The 24,380-nt window shown below is 35.0% G+C and overlaps 1 protein-coding gene across 3 annotated transcripts in view; it reads left to right on the forward strand.

Annotated features, from left to right (window-relative positions):
• Positions 1 to 24,380, forward strand: part of Hasp (Hig-anchoring scaffold protein) — a 208,180-nt gene that overhangs the window by 137,061 nt on the left and 46,739 nt on the right. For all 3 annotated transcript variants that reach the window (XM_090404813.1, XM_090404815.1, XM_090404814.1), the window contains exons 8-10: positions 4,326 to 4,505; positions 8,203 to 8,376; positions 19,075 to 19,425. In XM_090404813.1, the coding sequence (XP_090260939.1) occupies positions 4,326 to 4,505; positions 8,203 to 8,376; positions 19,075 to 19,425 (705 nt within the window). The remainder of the gene's footprint in view (positions 1 to 4,325; positions 4,506 to 8,202; positions 8,377 to 19,074; positions 19,426 to 24,380) is intronic.

The following is a 24,380-nucleotide window of genomic DNA, read 5'->3' on the forward strand; positions in this document are numbered from 1 at the left end:
TACCATCCATTACCCTTGGAGGGTAATGGATGGCAATGCTGTAGCCGATAAAGTTCTAACTGAGGCTCTGCTATTGCTGTTACCCTCCTGCCATGATCAGAGCTTTAATAGCTCAATAACACCTTATCCCTGCACTGTTCTACAGATAACAGGGAAGATGAAAAGCATTCTTGCTTCGTCCTTTAAGCCAGTCCTTATAAGGACTTGTAACAATACCAATCAGAATATTTCTCTGGAGTGTAGGAGATACGTTTCCTCGTCCAAATCGATTTCATCACCTATGTGGAAGCTTGAAATTCGCGTGTGTGTGTGTGTATACATACGAGGGTGGTCTGAAACGCTCTTACCTATCAATGAAAAAAACGAATTTATAATTTCAAAATTATTTTCCTTTTTCAACATAATCTCCCTTAAGACTAGTACAGCAATCCCTCGATTAGTGCGCCTAATGCGTTCTTTAAAACAGCCGCATTAATCGAAAACGCACTAATCGAATACAATAACCTATGGGAAAAATTATAATTCGTTCCTCAAGTTTTTTTTTGAACCTTAATTTTTTTATAAAAGAATTAGGGTATGTCTTAGGGCCCTCTACTTCTTAACAAAGAATTGAGCTAACGTAGTTTGGAGGCATTTTGTTTCTTTTCTTCATACAAACGACGGTATGGCCCTATTGCTTCTTCTACTCTTCTGCAAATTTTACCGCTTCTCTCTTCATCAGGGTCAGCCTCTAAGCATTGCTGCTTAAAAACTTCAATTGTATGAAAAATGTTTTCAAATTGTTTCTGTGAAATCTCTTTTGGCTTACTATGAGTGGTTAAATTTTCTTCATATTCTTCGGGATCTTCCCGCTGTGCATCTAAATTTAGCAGGCCGGAATCACTCAATTGTTCAGAATGAGAGTTAATTAACTCTTGGACGTTATCATTGAAGGAGAGAAAGAAATGGAGGGCGTATGAATTAGTCGCCAACACGCGAAATCACGTGCTTTATAGATAAAATTTCCCAACTGTTATACAAGCAAAAGAGTTACCATTTTGCTTGGGATCATAAAAGAGAAGTTAATATTCCGACGTGTAATAATAAACAACTCATCCCAGAAGACGGATTGATTACCCTATTATCGGGATGGATTCTCCTTTTTGTGACATGCACAGAAGTGTTTTAAATTGGTAACTAAATTATTTCATTCTGGTGAGTGATTTTTTAAAACAGTTAGCCATAAAAATGAACAGATAAAAAATTTTTAAAATCTGTAACATTTATTTTTAAAATATATATAGGCGCACTAATCGAATTTGGGTAACCAAAAAAAAATGACGCACTAATCGAGGGATTACTGTACATTTATTCCAGCGATGCTCCAGTGCCATTAGCCCGTCCCTGTAGTGGTTCTCATTAAGATCTGCAAAACACCCCTCTATAGCTGCAATCACATCTTGATTCGAAGAAAAACGCTGACCAGCGAGGAAGAGTTTTAGTTTTGGGAACAGACAGAAGTCAGAGGGAGCCAAATCTGGGGAATAGGGTGGATGTTCCGGCAATTCATAGTTTAGATCCCTTAATTTTCCCATTGCCAAAACACCTTTGTGGGCAGGTGCATTGTCCTGATGAAAGATGATTTTTTTCTTCTGCAAACCGGGTCTTTCCTCACGAATTTTTTCGTCTAGTCTGGTTAAAAGATCGGAATAATAGTCCCCCGTTATTGTTTTACCCTTTTCAAAATAATTAGTAAACAAAATGCCATTAACATCCCAAAACACGTTATGCCATGACTTTGTCTTCTTGGCGTTGAACAACCGGCTTCTGTCCAGTGTTTTGACTGCTGTTTGGATTCTGGTGTATAATGGTGAATCCAAGTCTCATCCATAGTAATAAATCGACTCACAAAATCAGTTTCATTCTTGTTAAAACGCTCCAAGCAATGTTCAGAGATTTTCATGTGAGTGCGTTTTTGATCTGCTATGAGCAAGCGCGGCACCCATCTTGCGCAAAGCTTTTTCATTTGCAATTCTTCATGCAAAATATATCGTACACATTCTTTTGGAATGCCTATAGTCTCAGCAATTTCACGCACTTTGATTCGCCGGTCATCCAGTACCATATTGTGCACTTGATCAATGATTTTTGGTGTTGTTACACTTTTTGGACCTCCTTCACGTGGTTCATCTTCGAGGCTGGTACGGCCACGTTTAAACTCGGCAGCCCATTTCTTAATTGTTGAAAACGAAGGAGAAGAGTGCCCATAAACATTTATGAAATTCGAATGAATTTCTTTAGACATTAAACCTTCTTTTACAAAGAATTTTATAACCGCACGATACTCAGTTTTATCCATTTCAAAGGATACAGACAACACTTTTGCTTAAGACAGCTGATAAAACAAATTACTTGATAGAATGACTTGCGATTTCACCTGGATGCTTATGACAGATAAAAATCTTTTATCTGTCATAAACATCCAGGTGAAATCGATAGTGTTGAATATCTTTCCGATAGTGTTGCCATCTATGGTCGAGGCCGAGACCGTTTCAGACCCCCCTCGTACCAGTCGGAATATTTCTCTGGAGGGTAACAGAAACATATCAATCGGATTTCCTCGTCCAAATCGAATTCATCACCTATGTGGAAGCTTCAATTCGTGTGTGTGTGTGTGTGTGTGTGTGTGTGTGTGTGTGTGTGTTGTGTGACCTGATTACAGCGTGAACTATCGGATTTGTTTTTAGACACTTTTGGGAGCCCTTTAAATATGTAGTGCCAGCAAAGATTTTCTATAATAAAAATGCCATAAATTCATTCAACTTTTTTATTCTATTCTACTCTTATGGCAAAAACACGATAAAGAAATTATTCTGAAAGTTTATTAATAATTACCTATAATTAATATATGAGATTGACATTATAATAAGAAATTTGTCTCCGATTCATAGTGAGTGGGCTAAGGATTTTTTTTTTTAATCGATTGGCAACCAACTTTCACCTTTATTATCACCGAAAGATGAATACGCTTCCTAGCTGGCGTACATATACGAAAGCTCACGAGAGTACCGCGAAACTGCTGCCATTTTACGTTCCTAATTCTAATTAGTATTATCGCAGAAGTCGTGCGAATACGACCGATATTTCTGAATCGTGTGAGTGATTAAAATTCTTCTTTCCTGTGTGAAAAACATTATTTGCTTGCCTCTTATAATATATTTTTGTATGAATACTTTTATATTTACTTTAGATATATTATAATATTATATATGATTATTACAAATATATTACTGCGATAGTCATAAGTATTTATTATTAGCCATTAAATATTTCTTTAAATGAAATTATCCTGATTTTTTCCTATTATAATATTATTCCCTTAATCATCAAAGACGAGTCGTTAGGTGGAATTTCTTTCGCCACTGACAAATTAAACTGTGAATGATGGTTTCATGGCTTCCTTGTTCCTTAAGATGGAATAAACATACATTGGCAGTTCAGGCTGTAATAAATCATTTGTCTTTGTGTGAGGTGACAGGAAATGAATGTTTTCCAAGGGAAGCGGTAACGAGATGCCTAGTGTGGTTGACTATTCAAATCAATTAATGCTAGTACGAAGGTCATTTCAAAAGTTCTGTAAGCTGTGCTCCTGTTGTTAAGCCAAACATTTATTAAATAAACTACTTTACTTTTACAGGCCTACAAAATATCTCCGTTCTGTCTTATCGCTGAAGTCCAACGTTCGGATAAGTTTCGTATTCCTAGAAGGAAACTGTGTGTGTGTGTGTGTGTGTGTGTGTGTGTGTGTGTGTGTGTGTGTGTGTGTGTGTGTGTGTGTGTGTGTGTGTGTGTGTGTGTGTGTGTGTGTGTTAAGTCGGGTCATTTCAATAGAAACCTCGTCAATGGTAATAAAGAGAGTTTTTCATGGTTCTTTCAACTTCGATCTTGAGTCAGATTCTTCTTCAATTTTGAAGTCTTATTTTACGGAAATAAGAACAAAGAACATCAGAAACAGAAAGTGAGTACTCGATTTTTTTTTTTTTTTTTTTTGTTTACAGTCTACCTTTCAACGGAAGTGAAGGTAAAACTTTTCCATCATCCCACTAAGTCATGCATGTTCAAGTGCAGAAATTGAGAAATCATCTCCATATGTCAATGGTGGCCAAAATAGGGCGAGAACACTTAGATGGTGTTGCGTAATGTTCTCTGCATTGCAACGTACACATGGAGGAAGTTTTGTTGTTGTTTTTACTATATTTATAATTATTGAGCTTAAGTGATCATGAACCAACATTCTTCTAGAATAAAACAGTTAACGACTTTTCTATATCCTTTCTTTATTACAGCTCCGTGCATCGTTCCCGAAGTGGAATTTGGAAAAGTAAACGAAGTCGCTCCAGGATCCCGAGTTGCTCATGGACAAAAAATAAAGGTGGATTGTGATTCTAAATACGAACTTGTTTACAACGTAACACCTTCTACTTGCAGTAATGGTACTTGGACTCATGTGCCTTCGTGTGTTCCTGGTAAGTGCACCAAATACTTTAAAAACCAATTAAAAAAATAAGGCATTTAGTTTCTCTAAGTACGACAGGTGATGGTGTCTTTGTTGCTTTTGGATGCTCTCTCTCCCTCTCTCTCTCTCTCTCTCTCTCTCTCTCTCTCTCTCTCTCTTTCTCTCTCACACACACACACCTGCGTAATCTAGTTTTGGAAATGAGATCCCAGTGTTTTATTTTTTCCAACCTAGCGCGTAATCCTTATACAGTATATATAAAGTGAGTGGAAGTAATGGCAAAGTTAGAGAGTAATTGAAACTAATCTCGCTATACGAGCACTCCTTTCGTTCCTTAATGGAATCGGATATCACGTGGTCAGCCTTCTGTATGCAATATTTACGATGCATTTATCACACAGTAGGTTGTGCAAGCCGGCTACGAAACAAACTTTGAATAGGATATTCAGTCACTTCCAAGAGAATGCGAGAACAAATGTTGCCATAAATCAAACGAATGTAACTAATCGAAATAAACGTCTTCTATTTTATTTTTAGTCCGTCATTTAATATATACGAAACACTAAAAATGGCCATCTGGAAGGAAATTATAGCAGGAAAATTTTTCTTTAGGATCTACTCTGTTCACTTTTATGATACAAAAGAGAAAATGGCGTAAAAAAACATTCAAAACAATCAGTCTGATTAGTAAAATAACCATTATTTTCATCAATATTAGCAGTAGAAAATCAGTTGTGTGTGTGATCCTAATTTAAAGAAGCCAATATTTGACTGAAAAAATTTTAATTGAGAAAAGGAATCGTACTAAATTTAAATTTGATTCTAAATCTCAGGGGGAAATGTGTAGTGCATGAGTCAGTAAAGTACATAAACGAACCACTGAAAGTAAAGATCTCAATCCCTTCCCACTCACAAGAAATCACTTCTGACACAAGTAATTCAGATAAAAGAGAAAGTGACAATAGTTATGATTCAGATTCAGGCTTACAAAGTTCATCTAAAAAGATGAAAAAATCATATAAGCAAAAATTCAAAGAAGAATGGTTGGAGGATCCTTTTCTTAAATCCTTGATTTATTCAAGTAAAAGTAAAGAACACACTGCTTATTGTAAATTTTGTGATATAAGCATTAATGGTAGCAAATGTCTGTTGATTCGTTATGCAAACACTCCAAAACACTAGAATAATGTAGAATCTAAAAGATGTCACCAGGTATAATGTCGTTGTTTAAATCCCGTTCCAAATACCAGTCGGAAAAACAAATTAAAGAGGCAGAATTAAGATTATGTGCATATGATGCAGACAGGTCCCTTCCGTTCAGGGGTACAAAGAGTACAATGAACCTGGGCGGCACAATTTAGGGGCGATATAAACGAACACGTTCATAAAAAATAGGGAATGAATAATACACTGAACTGTTTGTGCATATTTGTCACCTTGGAATGTGAGAGATTTCAGTGAGGGGCTGAGTCGCTGGGTAGTTAAATAAATGGTACGAGCTTCAACACAACTTACTTGAATCACTGCTCTCAGTACACTGAACAAACATTCTAGTAAGTTGTGTTGAAGCTCGTACCATTTATCTCCATGAGTGCAGGTTACACAGATGCCTCCAACGATCTCGATCTTGAGCCTCTCTCTTCCATGTTATACTCATAGATTTCACTAGTGGATCTTCTCATCTTGTAGGTGGTCTTCCTGGTTTTCTCTTTATTCCTGTTGCCAGTTGAATATTCTATATGTCCATCTGTTATTCCTGAGCCTGGCTATGTGACCTGCCTATCTCATCATGTTTTCATATACTGCAGTTACCATATCGTTTATGCCTGATCTCTTTCTTAGTTCCGTGATTCTAACATGTTCCATTTTGCTGCTGTTACAAATCCTGCGTTCCATTGCACGCTGAGTTATTCTGAGAGTCTCTTCTTCTTTTCTTGTCGTGTTCCATGTTACATTATAGGAGTATGTTTGTTTATTATATAAAATAATTGTTTTTTACTATTTGTGTTTTTTCTTTATTTTAATATACATTCCGCTTAATGTGCAGTATAATAAAATGATTTGTAACGTGTTATTGTACTTCGGGATCCTTTAATTTTTAATAGAAAGGGGGGGGGCATAAATTTGCACTCAGAAGTCGCAAACACATGGAACGGCCCAGAATGCCGAACACAATCTGCTTTTGGCTTATGGATACTCTTCCAATTCTATTGAAAACAATTGCTCTTGACAGTGAAATTGCTAAGAAAATACAGTGTGAACGCATTAAATGTAACTGTCTTATAAAAAATGCGTTGGCTGTAGATTCTCGCGATGAAATCTCAAAAAAAAAAAAAAAAAACCTCATTTGATGAATGGACTGCTTTTGACAAAAGAAAAATGGAAACATTCATCAGTTACAGATTTTACTGTTTCTGAAGCGTTAACTAATTTAGCAAAATCTGATAAAAATAATGAATAAATACTTCCAGTGTTTTTCTTGTGGGTGGGAACCCCTGTATATATGTAAATAGCATATTAAATAACTGAAAATGTAATGTTACATTATTTTAAACACCAAAATTAGACTAAAAATTATATGGTAAATTGACAACTGCAGCTCTTGGACTCATAGATGATACAGTGAGGTGAGTTTGACTTTTTTTCTTTTTCATATTTGTTATACATGTGTTAATTTAGCGGTTTTACATTGAGTTCATCTATGATAATAAGGTAGTAATATCGTAAAATGCCCTAAATAGAGTGAAACGAAAGCAAATGAAAATTTAGTACTTTTTTTTTTTTCAGATCTAGTACCTTTTTCCTGCATAAGTTAGCACGAAATATTTTTGCTGCAAATCATTAGATTCGAACAATATTAGATTAAACCATTTCGTGACACCACTTAAAAGCATTATTTCTACTTCTTCTATTAAAATATATTAATGGGATATTAGAAATTTCTTAAAAATATTGATTTATTCCAAAAATCTTAAGTTATTACTAATTATTTTAGTTTTTAGATTTACATTTACTTTTAATATTTTTTGAAATATTTCTTAATTTAGTCATATTTATAAATACTTAATATATACTCTGATATTGTTTAATACTGCTGACGTCTCAGATATTGTTTAATACTGCTGACGTCTCAGATATTGTCTAATCTGCTAAATTGTATTCTGTTTTGTGTATGTAGCTTCCGTGCTTTTGAAATTGATACTTTATATGTAGAATCTCATTTTCCAAGTATTATTCGATCTTTCTAACTAGTTTCACTTTTAAAGCGATAAATATTTTAAGTACGTGTTTGCAATCTGTGGTCGATTGTTTCTTCGAGGATTGGGAAAAGAGTATTCAACTACTTTTCAGAACGAGAAGATTACGGAACACAAATGGAAAACTCAAATACTTTTACCTCTCGAGGGAAATCATGTTGAAAGAGTTAGTTACTTACCTTAGCTTGTTATAGTGTTCAGAATACAGAAGCCATGAAATATTAAAACACGATGCAGACTGAAATGCTTCAATGGAATCTTGGAACTCTATCGATAATTCTGAGATTCACTTTTTTTTATAAGTGTTTATTAAATATAAGAAATATAGTAATTAAAAAGCTGGTCATAAATGTAAAGAAAATGTTTACGATATCAAGGAAGGCGATAATTTTTTTGTAAATTATTAAAACTTCAAAAATCTGATGGATGAAAATAATCTCTTTCTTGTAGCTCGGTGTAAGCAACTTCCTTTTAAGCCTCGACACGGAATGGTCATTGCTCCGAAAACTGATCACGGAATGCGGGCGTTATTCCGGTGTAAAGATGGATATAAATTAGACGGATCAAATGTAACTGAATGTTTTTTCGGCAACTGGACTGGCCAAACTCCAATGTGTAAAGAAAGTAAGTGGAGCTCATTAATATCATTGTAACCGTGCGTGCGTGCGTGTGTGTGTGTGTTAAATAGTGTAATATATTCTTATTATCACGATAATATAATATTGTCGGCTTGGTTTACCCAGCGTGTATGCTCTCAGACTAATAGAATCCCACCGTAAGTATGGATGTTTGTGAATTTCTTTTTTTTTGGGGGGGGGGAAGATGATTTTGTACACGAAGTGAGATCACCACATTGCTTATTAGAGGCCTGAAGTGGCTTGAATAATGTGATTCGAGCAGCAGGGGTTACAGATGATATAACCCCTAACCCTTCCAGCGATTTATAACATTTCATAGGTGCGATTCACACACACACACACACACACACACACACACACACACACACACACACACACACACACACACACACACACACACACACACACACACACACACACACACACACACACACACACACACACACACACACACACACACACACACACACAAATAATATATATATATATAAAAATATAAATAAATATAATGTCACAAAATTATCTTTTCCTACAAAGTTATTTTGGAATTTCTATTAATGTAATCTCAGTTTTTGTACTACCTTTTTAAAATTAATAAAGTAATATAAATCATATGTAAAGAATATTAATATTTACGACGTATTAATTAAACTTTTTCTTTATTTATTATTTACAATCGAATTTATGTATGTTTTTCAAAATTATTTATTTATTTATTTTTGTATTTCGTGTGACGTAATGCATCATAAAACTGAATACATACACTTTTATTTATTAACCAAAAGAAAAACGATCAGGAACTTGTTCCCAAAAGTGTATCATTATAAAAATATTATCTAATATTCTTCCTCCGTTTCTTTTAATGAAGAAAAGTTCTATAAATTTTATTCATACGGGAATTTGACCTTTATTATTGGAGCAAGTTTTCTTTTTTTTTTTTTTTTTTGAAATGCGCATATGAACCGGACTTCCTTTCAAAAACATTCTAACCATTCTTTATTTTTTTTTTTCTTTCATTCCTTGTGGAAGGTAAAGTTAATATTTTTGGTTCTTGTGCTTGTCATATCATTGGCTGTCATGTTCCATCTTCATCATTATCTATCTTCTTCTTTATTATCTGTCTTCTACGGTTCCTTCCTTCTTGTGAATGTTTTACTTCCCCCTTTTTTTTTATTCATACGTGTCCCTTTTTTTTTTTTGTCATTTTCCTAATCAGTTTGTTTTCTCCGAAGAATTGAGCTGTCAAGTTAATTAAGAAGTAGATCAAATATTTATTTTCTCAGACATCGCTCATCTTTTCTACCCTTCAAAAATATTTTATTATGAAAAAAAAAAAAAAAAAAAGCGCTTATCGTAACAAATTAAGGAGTCAAATGCAAAACGATGTCTGGCATTCATAACCTGCCTCTCTATCAAAGACAGATGACCTCCCGTGGATGCCCAGTAATGACTGTCTTAGAATATGTTTCACTCTTCTCTTTTCGAGGCTATTACGGCACCTCATGTATCACCAACCCTGAGCCGTATTCGTTCGCTTTAGGGTCCGTCAATTAGTTCTCATTATGCACTTAATTAAGAGCGTTTCTACCCTGTTCCCGGATGTGGAAAAGCGCATACCTCACTGTCAGTGGTAGTCGCAGGAACCGCCAGGGAAATTTAAGCACACATCAACACGTAATTAATCATAGGCCACAGAAAATTAGCCCCCCCCCCTTTCCTTCGGTGTGCTTGCTCGTAAGGAAACCGACATCTTTCGCTTCGCTAGCCACACTGGTGCGTAGAGTTTATGAGCGCTAGAGACATCATTAATTCAGTTAGGTAATGGGTCAGTGAAATTAAGCTATTAATGTATTAGCATTTTAATGTATGCTAACGCCTTCAAGGTGGCCCACCGAAATTTCTCGAAGAGGAATAAGAACAGTTAAAAAATTGCTGATTAGCCAGAGTAAAAATTAAAAATTATTTCGTTCGAATCTTAAGAAAAATTTGAAGAGAAAAAAACATGAAGAAATCTACAGTTATTCTATTGACGTCATCCAGTATCAAATATACTTAAAAACTGCCTACAAAAAAGCAGATTTAGAGCATTTTTAACTCTTCCTTCTATTATTTCCTTCTCTCTGTCTTCATGTATGAAGTATAGAATATGATGTTACTCGGATTATCTTAAAATCTTATGAGGATGATGAAGCACCCCGATAAGACTAACTATACATCTCTGCACTTCCAAGAACAAATAGGTTGTGTTGACAATACAGAAAGTCATGAAGCCTAAAGCTAAACTGGCTCAATCTCAGATAAGAATACTTCCTTCACCGCATATCTCTTTTGTCTGTACAGCAAAGGGGTGATGGGCCGAGCCTGTAGAGAGACTGGAGGATATGAATGTCTTCATTATAGTAATCCATCACTCTTAGGTTTTCGTAACTTTGGATCGTCCGTTTCTCATACTAGTACTGTAGGTTTATCGGGTGTTTATGTACTAACTAATGAGGAATTTTCAATGAAAATTAATAAGGGGAATTTTATTCATGAGACGAACAGAAAAGAGCAATGTTTATATTGGAATTCTAAAAAATATCTAATTAGATTTGCGAAGTCGAAATCTTGCTTACTAGAGTTTTTTTGAATTATTTGATTTTGATAATTTTTTCGAATACTTCATTAAATATCTCGAATTTAATTTTCGAGATATTTTATGCAATCCAAATACAAATTATTAATTTAATATATTTATTTTTTTTAAATCCGACTTTGAACTTAATTGGTTGATGGACTGAGTCCTTGACTCTTTATCCCTTCATCTGGATTTTAGATTGTGGGTGATGAGAATATTGTAGGTAATTTACCCGCTCATTGTGAGCATTGAGGCTGTATCAGCTTTCTCTTGCGATGGAGGATTTCGGTTTTTTATGTTTGAAACGATCTGAGGGCTTGTAGTCCGCTGCCAGTCGAACTAGCTGATTTGGGTGATTATCCGTGATTGTGAAGAATTTCTCTGCAATGTTTGTCATGTAGGTCTTAATATCTGAAAGATTGGCTTCTTGATGTAACTGGATGTTTCTGACATTAAATGCCATTCTTAGGCATTTATTCTGTATTATCTGAAGTCTGTTGATGTTGCTTTTAGTCGTGTGACCCCAGGTTGGAGAGGCATAAGTTAGTTGCGGTCTGATTACCGATTTGAAAAGGAGGATTTTGTTGCTTATGCTTAGGAAGCTGTTCCTGTTCAAAAGTGGATATAGCTGTGCTATAGTCTGACTTGCCTTAGTGGCAACACTATCCATATGTGACTTGAAGTTTAGACGTCTATCAAGATGAATTCCCAGATATTTGGTAGAATTGCGCCAAGGGATGATTTTACCAAACATTTGTATGCTTGTATTCGGTTCTGCTTTACGTCTGGTGAAAAGTACTGCAGAGCTTTTGTTTGGATTAATTGCGATACGCCACTTGGTTTACCAATCCTCCAATTCATTGACTGCTCTCTGCAGCTTGATTGTGGCCAGGTGTGGACGGAGGGATCTGGCTATAATGATTGTGTCGTCGGCATACAGAGCGGTGATAGCTGGAGACAGTTTGGGGAGATCTGCCATGTATGTGGAGAAGAGTAGGGGAGATAGTAGAGAGCCTTGAGGTACTCCGGCCGTGATTCTCCTCTCTGTGGATCTGATACCGTTGAGTTTTATTTTAAATTTTCTTTTGTGTAGATATGATTTGATAAGTAGCACTAGTGGCAATGGAATACCAACTTTGTGTAGTTTAAAAATTAGTCCATGATGCCACACTCTATCAAATGCCTGAGTGATGTCTAGAAAAACTGCGCCAGTGTGTTGGTGCCATTCATACCCTTGGGTTATATGTTCGATAACTCTGTAAATTTGTAGCGTTGTGGAGTGATATTTCCTAAAGCCGAATTGTTCATCTTGAATTATATGGTTGATATCTGTTGCCTCTTGAACCCGTGTGAGAATAGCACTTTCGGCTATCTTACCTATGCATGAAAGAAGGCTGATTGGTCTGTAATTTTCAGGAAACTGTGTATTTTTTCCAGGTTTGGGAATTAGGAAAATCGGCAATTTTCCATCGTTGTGGGAAATAATTTAGCCGGAGGATGGCATTAATGATGGCTACTAGATGCATAACCCCTTTGCGAGGAAGTAACTTGAGTACCTTGTTTGTTATTCCATCTGGACCCGGAGCCTTTTTGTTATTTAGTTTTCTTAAAATCTCATATACTTCTGTTGGTGACACGGATTTGTTATTGGATTGGATTGAGGCATTTTGAGTTATTTTACTCACTTGGGTGTGAATTTTACTTATGAAATTTATATCTGTATTGATATAATTGGGGCTGCATTGTTTTTATAAACTGTCAGCAAATGCTTCAGCTTTTTCCTCGTCGTTGTAGACAACATTAGATTCACCTTGGATTGGAGGAAATGTAAAACGCTTTGAACGGAGTGATTTCATCATTTTCCATATTGATTGATCCTCTGTGTTTAATTGGAGAATTTTTTTATTCCAGAGTTGGTTACGGTGGTCCTTTAGGGCATATCGAACCTGGTTTGTTGCTCTATTGACTGCTTGTTTATCCGCTGGGTCCATTGTTCTCTGATATTGTCTTCTTAATCTGTTTTTCTCTTGGATAAGACGTTTTATATCCTGTGGAAGTTTATTTGATGGTGTACATTTGGTTATATTTGTTACCTGTGTTATAGCTGTCAGCAGTTGTTTTTCAAGAGTCTTTACTGCTTTTTCTACATCTTCAGCAGATGTTATATGCGGTATTGGACTAAGGTTTTCCTGGAAGGCTGAGGGAAGTTGTTTCCAATTTATAAATGTGGTGGTGTTTCTGTTAAATCTTGTATGGTGCCTAGTTGTAATATGATGGGGTTATGATCAGAACTAAAGTCGTTGATTGCTTGTATCTGATAGCTGTGCGCTATGTTTTTTAATATAGCTATATCTAGTACATCAGGACGTCCGGTAGCTCCATAATGTGTGGGTTCAGTGGGTCCTATTACTGTTATATTTCTTGAAGTGGTGTAAGAGTTGAGTATTCTTCCATTAATATTTGAGTTTCTGCTGTTCCAGACTGAGTGTTTGGCATTAAGATCTCCGGCTATAATCACTGCTCTGCCTGTATTTAGTATCACATCTAAGTCAGATTCAAGGAGTTTTTTATTTGGGGGGTTGTAGGCTGCATATATCGTAATGCTGCTTGTGTTTTCCATATGTATTTCTATTCCTGTAGTTTCCATGTGTTCTGTTTGGGGTTCTGCTATTGAATTATGTTTTATGTTTCTTTTCACAAAGATGGCAGTGCCTCCACCTCTAGCAAAGCATCTGTCTGTACGGTAAGTGCTATAACCATTGATTCTGATTTTGTCACTTGGACGAAGATGTGTTTCATTTATGAGGATGATGTCTGCTTGAGTTTCTGCTGCAAACTCCTGCAGCTCCTGTAATTTAATAGATAAACCATTTGCATTCCATGAAACAATTTGTAATGATTTCGGTTTTCTTTTAGACTTATCCATTAAGAATTTCCATAAAGAGTGATTGTGTATGCCTTAAGATGATATCTTTGGCTTGAGTTGGGTTGGTTTGTTGGAGTTCAGCAAGCATTTCACCTAAGTGGCTTGTTATGTTCAGTAGGATAGGTTTGTTGGTTTGCTGTGACTGCTTTGGTTTTGGGTCTTTTTGGAAGGTTGATCTTGTAACTTCAGCATACGATCTTCCATCCGTTGTGGAGACTATGGTTTGATGGGAAGACGCTTGTTGTTGAAGAGGTTTACTAGTTTTGAGTTGTAATTTTTGGTTTTGGGGAAATGCTATACAGCCCCTATAGTTTGCAGGGTGTGGTCCTCCGCAGTTTGCACACTTTGCTGGAAGTGTACGAGGTTTAGGGCATTCATTTGATGCATGTTTGTCACCACATTTCACGCAACGAAATTCAGCCTTGCAGCATCGTTGGGCATGCCCAATCTTCTGGCATCTATGGCACTGGGTTGTAGCTGATTTATGTTTCAATGCCTCAACTTTTATGACTAGATCACAGATGGTTTGGAGATTGTATATATGTTTTTGGTCTTTACTTATTTCCACTAGAATTAGGGGATAGGGTGTTTTATCAGCTCTCCGCATTCGGCTGATTTTAATTGGGCTAAATCCCTTAAGTTGGTGGTCTGCAGTGAGGTCTTCTATTTGTAATGTTTCAGTTACTCCCCTTAACACTACTTTTAAATTTTTTTCACTGTTGAGTGCAAAAGTGTGGTATGGCAAATTGTTGTTGTCTAGAAGTTTGGTCATTTTTCTGTAATCTGATGATGTTTTAGGTTGTATGCGAATCCCTTCTTCTGTGTTTGTGGCTTTAATGAAGGTGATATCTGAAGATTTCAGTGTGGATGCAACGGACGTCCAGTGCTCCTTGGCCCTTAGGACGACGGGGGGTACCCTTTCTTTAATTACATTATCTGGGTCTATCTCCGCTGTTTTGGGTGTATCTGCAGTAGAGGAGATTTTCCTTTTCTTTTTGACTGTTTGGAATTCTGTGTTGGTTTCCAAAAACTGCGGAGTATTATCCAGAGATGCAGCATTCTCTATATTCGTGGAGTGACTTGATTCTGGTTCAGTCAACATACTTCCTTCATTAAAATCATCCATCCTATCTTCTGTGACTGCTGTAGGGGGGAATGTATCTAACAGCTTTACTTTCCCTGGCCAGTTGTCGCTCAATAGTTTTCCTAATCTTAGGAATTCTCTGTAAACTTCTTCGAATATGCTTTCATTGAGAGGTTTTGTCATGACTGATAGAAGGCAACAACTCTATTAGAATAAAGTTTGAGAATTGGGTTCTAGAGCCCAATGTAAATATCCCGTAGATCAAATCGATCTACCAGCATCAGTAGCAAATATTTTACAAAATAAATTTTTCTTCAGAAAATGAAGAACGCTCATAACAACTATTTAAATCACTGATCACATATATAAACACTTGGCAACCGCCATTACGCACCAGCGCCAAATTGAAAATCTTTAAATCCGAATTTTTGTAGAATTTTATTCAATTTTTTAATATTAATATATCAGAAAAGTGTGTTTGTACTTCTAAAAAATATTAAGAAAAAACAAAGTATTTAAAAATGAATAAATGAAAATTTTAAATATTATTTAAGTTTCTCAGTTTTTATTAATATTAATTTCAATATTTTCAGTTTTTAAATATATAGCTATAGAAATCCAATCAATTATATATGAGATATAGGAAGAGAAGGTCTTCGATTGTATTTTCAAAATTTCATAAACCTTAATGGTTTTTTTTTTTTTTTTACTGTCTTTTTTTTTTTTTTAGTAAAAAAGTTATAATAAAGAAGTATTCATCTAAATTGTACACTAGTTTATAAACACAGTATCATAAAACGGAATTTTTTCCTTCTTAATGTTTATTTCAAGACCAATAGTTCTGGAATCTGAGAAAAAAGAAAAAAATTAAATTTAAATGGGTGTCCTTGGGTAAATTAAAATTTAAGAAGGTTTAGGATATGTAAATTTTGTAATGGTGGGGAATACTGAAATTGTTTACATCCCAGAGTTTTCGGCAAGAACTTCATAAATAAAATCCATAGCGTTGAGCTGTCAATGGTATTAAACTTCTTTAACTTACAAAAAAGTTTACTGCAGGAATAGCCGGTAACTATGGCAACAGCGCGAAATTTACATTTAACGGTTGATAAATAATTCGTCTCACTTGCAAAACTATAAAGTAGGGGAAAAAAATAGAAAATGGAAGAATTGACAGAATTAATGTGTTCGGGTATTCAAAAGTAATTTGTCTCTATGTGGCATACCGAAAACTCATTTTAAAAATGCCCTAAATCGACAGATTTATCATAAAGCGCTTCTAGTTTAATGTAGTTTAGTCTAACTTGTTATCGCATTCTTCAACGAGAAAGTGGTATTTGAACATCAAATAACCTAAATGCCTTCACAAAAGGAAAGTGATCTTAGCTGATCATTCGGTCGTTACGGAAGCTGTCAGAGTGCCTCCCCCCCCCCCCCCCCGAGTAGAACGAAGTACACCGATGAAACAATCACAAGATTGTATCAAAGCAAAGGAAAATCGAAACATTACTGTCTATAACTATATTGCCGGTCCAATACTTAATGGACTTCTTATCTGATGACGTCACACCCGATTGCAGTTCTCTAATGTCAAGTAGGGACTTAACCATTGTGAATTGGTAAAAGTACTTGCAGTAAGCGATGTTGTCGATAAAATATGGATGATATCAAGAACTTGATGGTTGATTCCGTTGATGTAATACAGAATCACATTAAGAACTTTACGCCTTCTACTGAAGGCAATCGTAATCGCTTATTATGGCTCAAGGCATGTCACAGTAATAGAGCTCTCGACAGAACAAAAGGCTATTTTTATTCCAATACTGGCATTGTGCCAATCTGTTGGTAGCTTTGCATGCAGACGAAATAACATAATTAATAAGCAATTACGTAGTTTTCTAATATTGGCATTTTGCCAATTATACTGTTAGTTTTGAATGACATAATTTAATTCATTAAAAAAAATCAGATGATAAATTTAACTTTAAATCTCTCTAATGTAATCTATCCACAAGACTTTCAGCTAATCCTGCAAATGGACGTCCCAAAGTTGATGTTCAGCAAAACGTTATCAACATAAGAAATACTGAAAGTCCCTAGTTTGCAGAAATGCTACAGAGAACTGTTTACTTTCCTCACTTGTGTTTCAGAAGCCTTAACGCTAATTCACAGATGGTGTTTTCTGTCAAAATTCAACTGACAGATGACAGGCTTAGTTCATTAGTCCGTTACGTAAACATGGAAGACGAAAGGGATAATGGGAACTATTGGCATTGCTCTGAAGACAAAAAAAAAAGTGGATGATAGGAGAGCATTTGTTTAGCGTCAGCATAAGTGGGCTGTCCATATTTTGTAATGATAAAAAGAAAATATACACAGCCTGATAAACAATTTTTAATGAATCTATTTATATTTTCCATTACTGTAAAAGAAACATTTTAAGCAGACGTTAGCTAATAAATATACAGACCTTACTACAACATGTTTTGTTACATTATATGACGTAATCGTGTTTTATTATTTTTTTTATGTTATATAGCATAAAGTACCAAACGACATAAAGTAATAAAACATACTAAACATAAAAAAAAAAACAAATTGTTATGATTCAGCACATAAATTACCAACAGAATTAATAATTTGAACGCTTTTAAGATGAAATATCAATCAACCGAACAAAAATGTCGATAGCAGAAATTATTTCCATAATTTTTATACATTCATTTATTAGTATATTGCTTAATTGTTATCATGATGATTTTAAATAATATAATAATTAATCATTTTAATATTGAACAATTAAATTGATACTGATTGTGAGCATGTTTAAAAATTTTGTTAGTAATGGTTAATAAAAATTTATGTAAAGTATGATAAGGATTAGTAAAATTATTTTTCATTGATCAAATATAAATTTCATAATTTTATTATCTAAATTAATGTTGATATTTCAGGGGAAAAATTGCCTGTAACTGAAGAGAAATTCATAATTTACTAACTAAATTAAATACCTGCACGCCGACGTTTCATCAGCTCAAACTAGCATTATCAGAGGCACTTTAAAGTTACACATGTAATCAGCGAAGACCGGAAATGAAATGACCTCGAGAACAAGGAGTCATTTGTATGGAGAGCGAGATTGGCGCTCTCCACGGTGATCTTTTGTGATTACTACTGACTAGGGAATAGGCTAGTGCGCCAAAGATAACCACGGAGAGCGCCACTGTCTTCTTTCTCTTGAGGTCATTTCATTCCCAGACTTGGTTGAGTGTTATGTCATTTAAGTGCCTCTGATAATGCTAGCTTAATCTAGCGAAACGTAGACGTGTAAATATTTAATTTAGTTAGTAAATCATTTATTTCTCTCCATTTTCAAGTAATTTTTGTTCCAGAAACATCAACATGAATCCCTACAACAACTACAGAAATTTGAATATGGAAATTTAGTTCTATATCAGCTTTTTCGATATTCACTGCATTAGTTAGAAGGCAAAGTGCTTAAAAAAAATACAACCTACTTAATAATTTTGTTATGTCGGTTTCTTTTAGGTTAAGGATTTATTACCTGTTGAAAATGAAAGAATTAATTCCAATTATTAACGGATTGTGTTAGTTTATATGCAATAAACTTTTCAATATAAAATAACATAACGACAACAATAATAAATAAATAAAATTAGGATTCCAGTGAAAACAGAATCAATAAGAATTCTTCTGAAGCGCTTAAAATATCAATTTTACTTTTGAAGTCTTTAATATCAACTTTACTTTTTTTAAAAATCTACTCTACTTTTGAAGGAAATAAATTTCGTTAAGTATAATACTCTATCATTAACAGAAAGATAACACCATACATTCAAGTGGCTGATTATATTAATAAAAAATATTATGTCAATTCAAATAGTGATGAGAACAAGTAAACCCAATTAGCAAGTATGGCTTACCATTTAATATGTGTTTGTCTCTTTATTTGTTTATTCTTTATTTGTTTTTCTTTTCTTTTCTCTTCTATCTATCTCTCCTATGAATAACGTGTTTTTCCCTCCTTTCCCCCCAGTCTACTGTTCCTTCCCTGGGATTCTGGAGAATGGACGTGTATTGCTGGTTGGACACATGGGCATGTACGACTATCGTCCTTACGTCCGGAAAGTGACCAATAACAAGCAGATCATGTACGAATGTCATCGCCACTACACTCTTATAGACGGACCCCCAGGTGCCACGTGCGTGGATGGTCACTGGAGCCCCAAACAATTACCTCGGTGTGTCCGAGGCTCTCACCCACGAGTGCGATGGTTTCGGTCTGTGCGTGCTCGCCGGGAAGCTTCCGTGAAACGACAGCGGCGCCGTGAACTCAGTCGCCTCCGACGGGGTAAGGGGAGACGTGACAAGGAAAGAAAGGTGAAAGGTAAGAGAGTGTTTAGATGCAGGAAGTGTTCCTTTAGATAGATAGATAGATACCCCTTTTGAGATCCCCATAACCCCAAGACTGTACACCGAGAGACTAAATAAGGGCACACTGTATGACCTTGACTTTGGTCCTGCATGGTTCGACACTGTCTTGTAACAATCCATTAGCACGTCTTCCCATCCAGACCTTCTTTATAATAAATCATAAATAAAATTCGAGTGTCAGAGGCGGGATCAATTTTTCTTTGACTAATTAAGTTTCACATTTACAATGCGTGTATATATTTTCTTTATTTTTTGATACGTAAGAATTATCCCATTAGGAAAACAAAGCTCCTATGTCCTTTTTTTTTTTTTTTTTTTTTGCTTGAATGAGAAGGTTTAAAACATCAGAATAAAGTCTCATTGGTTGACTGCATAAAATTGGTGGCAGAATCTCGATATTGCAATTTATACTCTGAAGTAGATTTGTTTTGTAGGAAAAAAGATCCCATCTAAGAATATGGAAACACCTGACTTCAGTTAGAATGCAAAGACAAGCTTTATCAGACGAGATTATCAATCTCCCCCTACCCTAGAAATGGGTTTTCCTTACGCAGACACCACCGAAAATATACGTAGCTAGTTGCTGACGTTAACTAAATCCCACCAACCAGTAACAAGGAGAGTTTTAAAAAAATACGAGAAAAAGTATAATAATATGATTAAGGAATGCCAGTTGACAACATATGATAGCTTTTAAAACAAATCGACTTTTTAATTAAATATACTATTATTAGCGAAACAGAAATCGAGAAGGAAGCAAGTGCTTAATTCATTTCACATTTACCGTAAAAGATTCAGAAAAACATGCATTTTACTATAAAGAACGCTAGTAATCAATTAATAATGTCTCTTTTAATGTAACGATTATTATAAATTGTGGGCTGAGGGTCAATAGAAAATATTCCTTTCACTCCTGCTCTACGTTGCTTTCATTTATTTTTTTATGTTGAATATTTGATTATTTTTACTTTTGTGTGTTGTTGAATTTCCAGCTTTTAGTTCTTTAAGTAGAATGCTTTATGTGTGTGTTGGTGTGTATGCACGTGAGAGAGAGTTGTAGTAATCATATTAACAATGATACATATAATATTATCCCATGTATCATTCCGCATAATTTTGTGTTATTAAGATATATATATTATAATATATATTATTAAGAATATAATCTATTTATTCTATATGCCAGCAGTTTTCAACTATTAGTACCGATAATCTTCGCTCGGATTTAAATTTCCTTGCAGAAGGAAATTTTTTTTCAGAAACACATTAGTTTTTTTTTCACTTTAGTCATATACTGGAAAATATCCTCTATCAATCCTATAAAAAACCCCAAGCAACATATGATATAAACATGATATGTTTATATCATATTCCTCTCTCCTCTGCCTATCAGCTTTGTAGCCTACAAATCTTCAATCTCCCCTTATATGAAGAAGCACACAGACTGGCTGCCTTGACAAGTGACTTGGTTATTTGTCTCTGCATCATTTCCACCTCTTCTACATCTCCACAAACACAAATGACTAGATTTGGGCACAACAGTCCAGACTCGGCCATATCAGAGGCTTATAAATAGGTTAATAACCTCATAATTTCTGCTTTGTCGTTGTGTTCTTCAATGACAAAGCTATTCTTTTGGCTATCTTAACCGCTTTTGCAATAGAACCTCTGTACTTGTACCTCAGGATCCACTAGCACTCCTAACTCCCGTAGCCTCGTTAACTTCTTGCAGCCCAGTCACATCGTAGTACATAGCTAGTCATCTTTTCAATCCAAAGTGAATGCATTAAAGGGATTTCCATATAATTTTATAAAAATCTTCCTGCAAGATATCCCTACATCATCGTTAACTATTTCTCTGCCCAGTGTTACATCATTAGCAGATAATTGAATATTTCCGTCAAATGCTTTCCTATATCATTGATGTACAAGTTAACCAGCAGTAGTCCGAGTACAGACCCTGTGGTACACCAATTTCTAAATAAATTTTTTTTTTCCTCTTGGAAATATAGCGTAATTTATATTTTATTATTTTTTTATTTTAAAATTTGGTGTGACAAATACTTTCCTAAGACTTAAAAATATAGCAATATGCCTTTGAAATTTATATATTATAATTTTACAAGTGATTTGAACAAATAGTTGCTTATACCTATCCGTAAAAGTCATCATTTAGATTACATACTACTGTTTAAGAGGTAATTTTTTCTAAAAAATCTAATAATAATAATAATACTAATAATAGTTTAAAATTATACAGGAAATTATTATATTATATACAGGGTAACCATCATTAAATTCCCCTATTCAGAGCCTTATGTAGCTCGATCTAACAACCGAAATGTCACCAAATTTGGTAGAGAGACTAATCAAGACACTGGAAGGAAGATTCCGCGAAAGAATTCCAAAAAATCGCCTACATGGATAATATGGCGCTATACAATTATATATATATATATATATATATAAACGTAAAATGGATAGACACATGAAATAATAAAAGACTAAACTGAATTGAAAGATTACCTTTATGTGTTGCACTTATATACGGGAATAAAAAGGCGTTAGCTGATTTTTTTTTTTTTTTTTTTTTTTTTACTTATGATAACACAGCAATGAAATATTTAATGTCAATTTAATTTAGAATAATACTTACGGTGTTACAGTTACTGGAGAGTAAGTGTTGTCACAAACCTGTTGCACAACTCGAGCACATTGAGTTCACCCATGCGAAAGAGGACCCTGATTCGATGTGGCCACCCTTCTCGTGAACCAGAAATTGAATCCTGTACACGGCATTCTCAACAGCATGTGTGAAGGAATGTTTCGCCGCTGTGATACGTTATTCTTTAATGCTGGTAAGTTCGAGACACCGCCACAACCAAAAATCGCATGGAGGAACATCAGGAGAGCGAGGCGACCATGCAACTGGAAAGAAGCAAGTCGTCACTGTTTCTTTTGTGAAGAAGTGATGCTATAGAAGCTGCTGTACCGGCTGTGCAATGTGGGGAGGTGCTCCACCTTGCATAAAAATGATTTCGTTGCTGAACGACAAGACTGTTTAGCATATCCCGATATTCCCGTGCGGTAATGGAACAAATTATTGGTCCTGTCGGAGTGATGTCCTCAAAAAAGAATAATCCTGTTATAAAATATGTGAAGTTGCACCAAACTGTAATTTTAGGTGATATAATGGGAGTTCCTGGAACGTATTGGGGTGAATCGGAAGCCCAAATTCGACAATTTTGGTCTAAGTATCGTCGACCTCCAATCTGACCAGAAACGTCAGAAAAAAGTCAGTCGCTTATCATAATCATCCTGTAGCGGCTGATCTTGTACGGATAAAATGTAATAATTTTGCGCAAGACTTTCCATTCCGTGGTGCATTCAATTGTCGCGCTACTCCACTGAGGCTGCTACATTTTCGTGCGATCTGTCGATAATCGCGGTGGCAACTGCTTCAATTACCCGTAGTAATTGAAGCAATTACTCGACCTCTGTCAGGTCGAGCTTCCAAAGATCCTTTTTCTTCAGATCATCAATCTAATTGCATTAGCTGACAGAAGACCTTCATGCAAATTCTGGCAGGTTCTAAACTCACGAAGAGTGAGTGGCTGATGCATTGCACTCTTTAAAGTAAATACCTTTACAAGTAACTCGTGGTAAAGGTAAAGTGAGGCGCATGTTGACTATGAATAGGAATGAGTTTATGAAATTTTACTTTACTTTATAACTCTTATGATGCTAGCAAAACAGGTGTTCAACTTCGTTTTATGCAAAATTTTCGGATTGATCATATTTCTCGCAATATACGCAAAATTTTCGCATATATTGCGAGAAATATATGCAATATTTTGCATATAGTTCTCGCAATATATGCAAAATTTTTCGGATTGATCATATTTCTCGCAATATATGTTTCGCAACATTTTTGTTTCTTATATAGCTCATGAAAAGAAGAAAACTTTAAAAGTCTAGCCAAACAAAACAAACTCGAAAGATGCCTTATCCTTATAAGGACTGGCTTAAAGGGGCGAAGCAAGAATGCTTTTCATCTTCCCCGTTATCTGTAGAGGACAGTGTAGGGATAAGGTGTTATTGAGCTATTAAGCTCTGATCATGGCAGGAGGATAACAGCAATAGCCGAGCCTCAGCTAGAACTTCATTGGCAACAGCATTGCCATCCATTACCCTCCAAAGGTCCTCGAAAGCCGCTTTGTCATGCTGATTTTTATTTTGGTATCATGTAAATTATGAAATGGTGTCTAAAATTAAATATTTTTTTTATTAGATATAAAAAAAGACTTTTAGAAATAGCTCTAACCATCTAAGTAATAAAGATTCAAGATTTTTTCATAATAAAATTCTGTTACAATATAAATCAAATGAACATACATTATTCTCCTACCATCATTTCTAAATATATACCAACATATGTTCTGAAGCGATAATTATAATTTAGTAACGTATTAATTCTTTTAGAGGTTTACAGAAATCGCCGTCATCTGCATATCGTTACCATTTATTATAATCTAAATACTTTTTTTTATCCACCTTTCGTCTTGAAATTAAATAGTAAGTGGTCAGGCATGTTGCTCTAAATTCACATGGCTTATTATCATCGTAATAATTCTGAATCTTATTATTATTATGTGACACCTCCAGGGAGTCCAAAGACTCATCGAGCGATTGAACTCCTTCCAACTACTAACAGCGCTCAAACTTGCTTAACTTTTTGCGTGAGCCAGAAATTTACCCATTTTGCAAAGCGTAGCGTCATTAACTTCACTACAGATAATAATATTAATGCAGTTCCACTTTCTTCCCATTATATAATTTTCACAAATAACTATTGTGATAAGTAATTTCCGTTTATTTAAATTGAATAAATTATTCATTAACAATTAA

This window comes from Typopeltis vanoorti, chromosome 15 (genome assembly GCF_054136105.1).
Source record: "Typopeltis vanoorti isolate ZY-2024b chromosome 15, IOZ_Tvanoo_1.0, whole genome shotgun sequence".
Classification (NCBI taxonomy): Eukaryota; Metazoa; Arthropoda; class Arachnida; order Uropygi; family Thelyphonidae; genus Typopeltis; species Typopeltis vanoorti.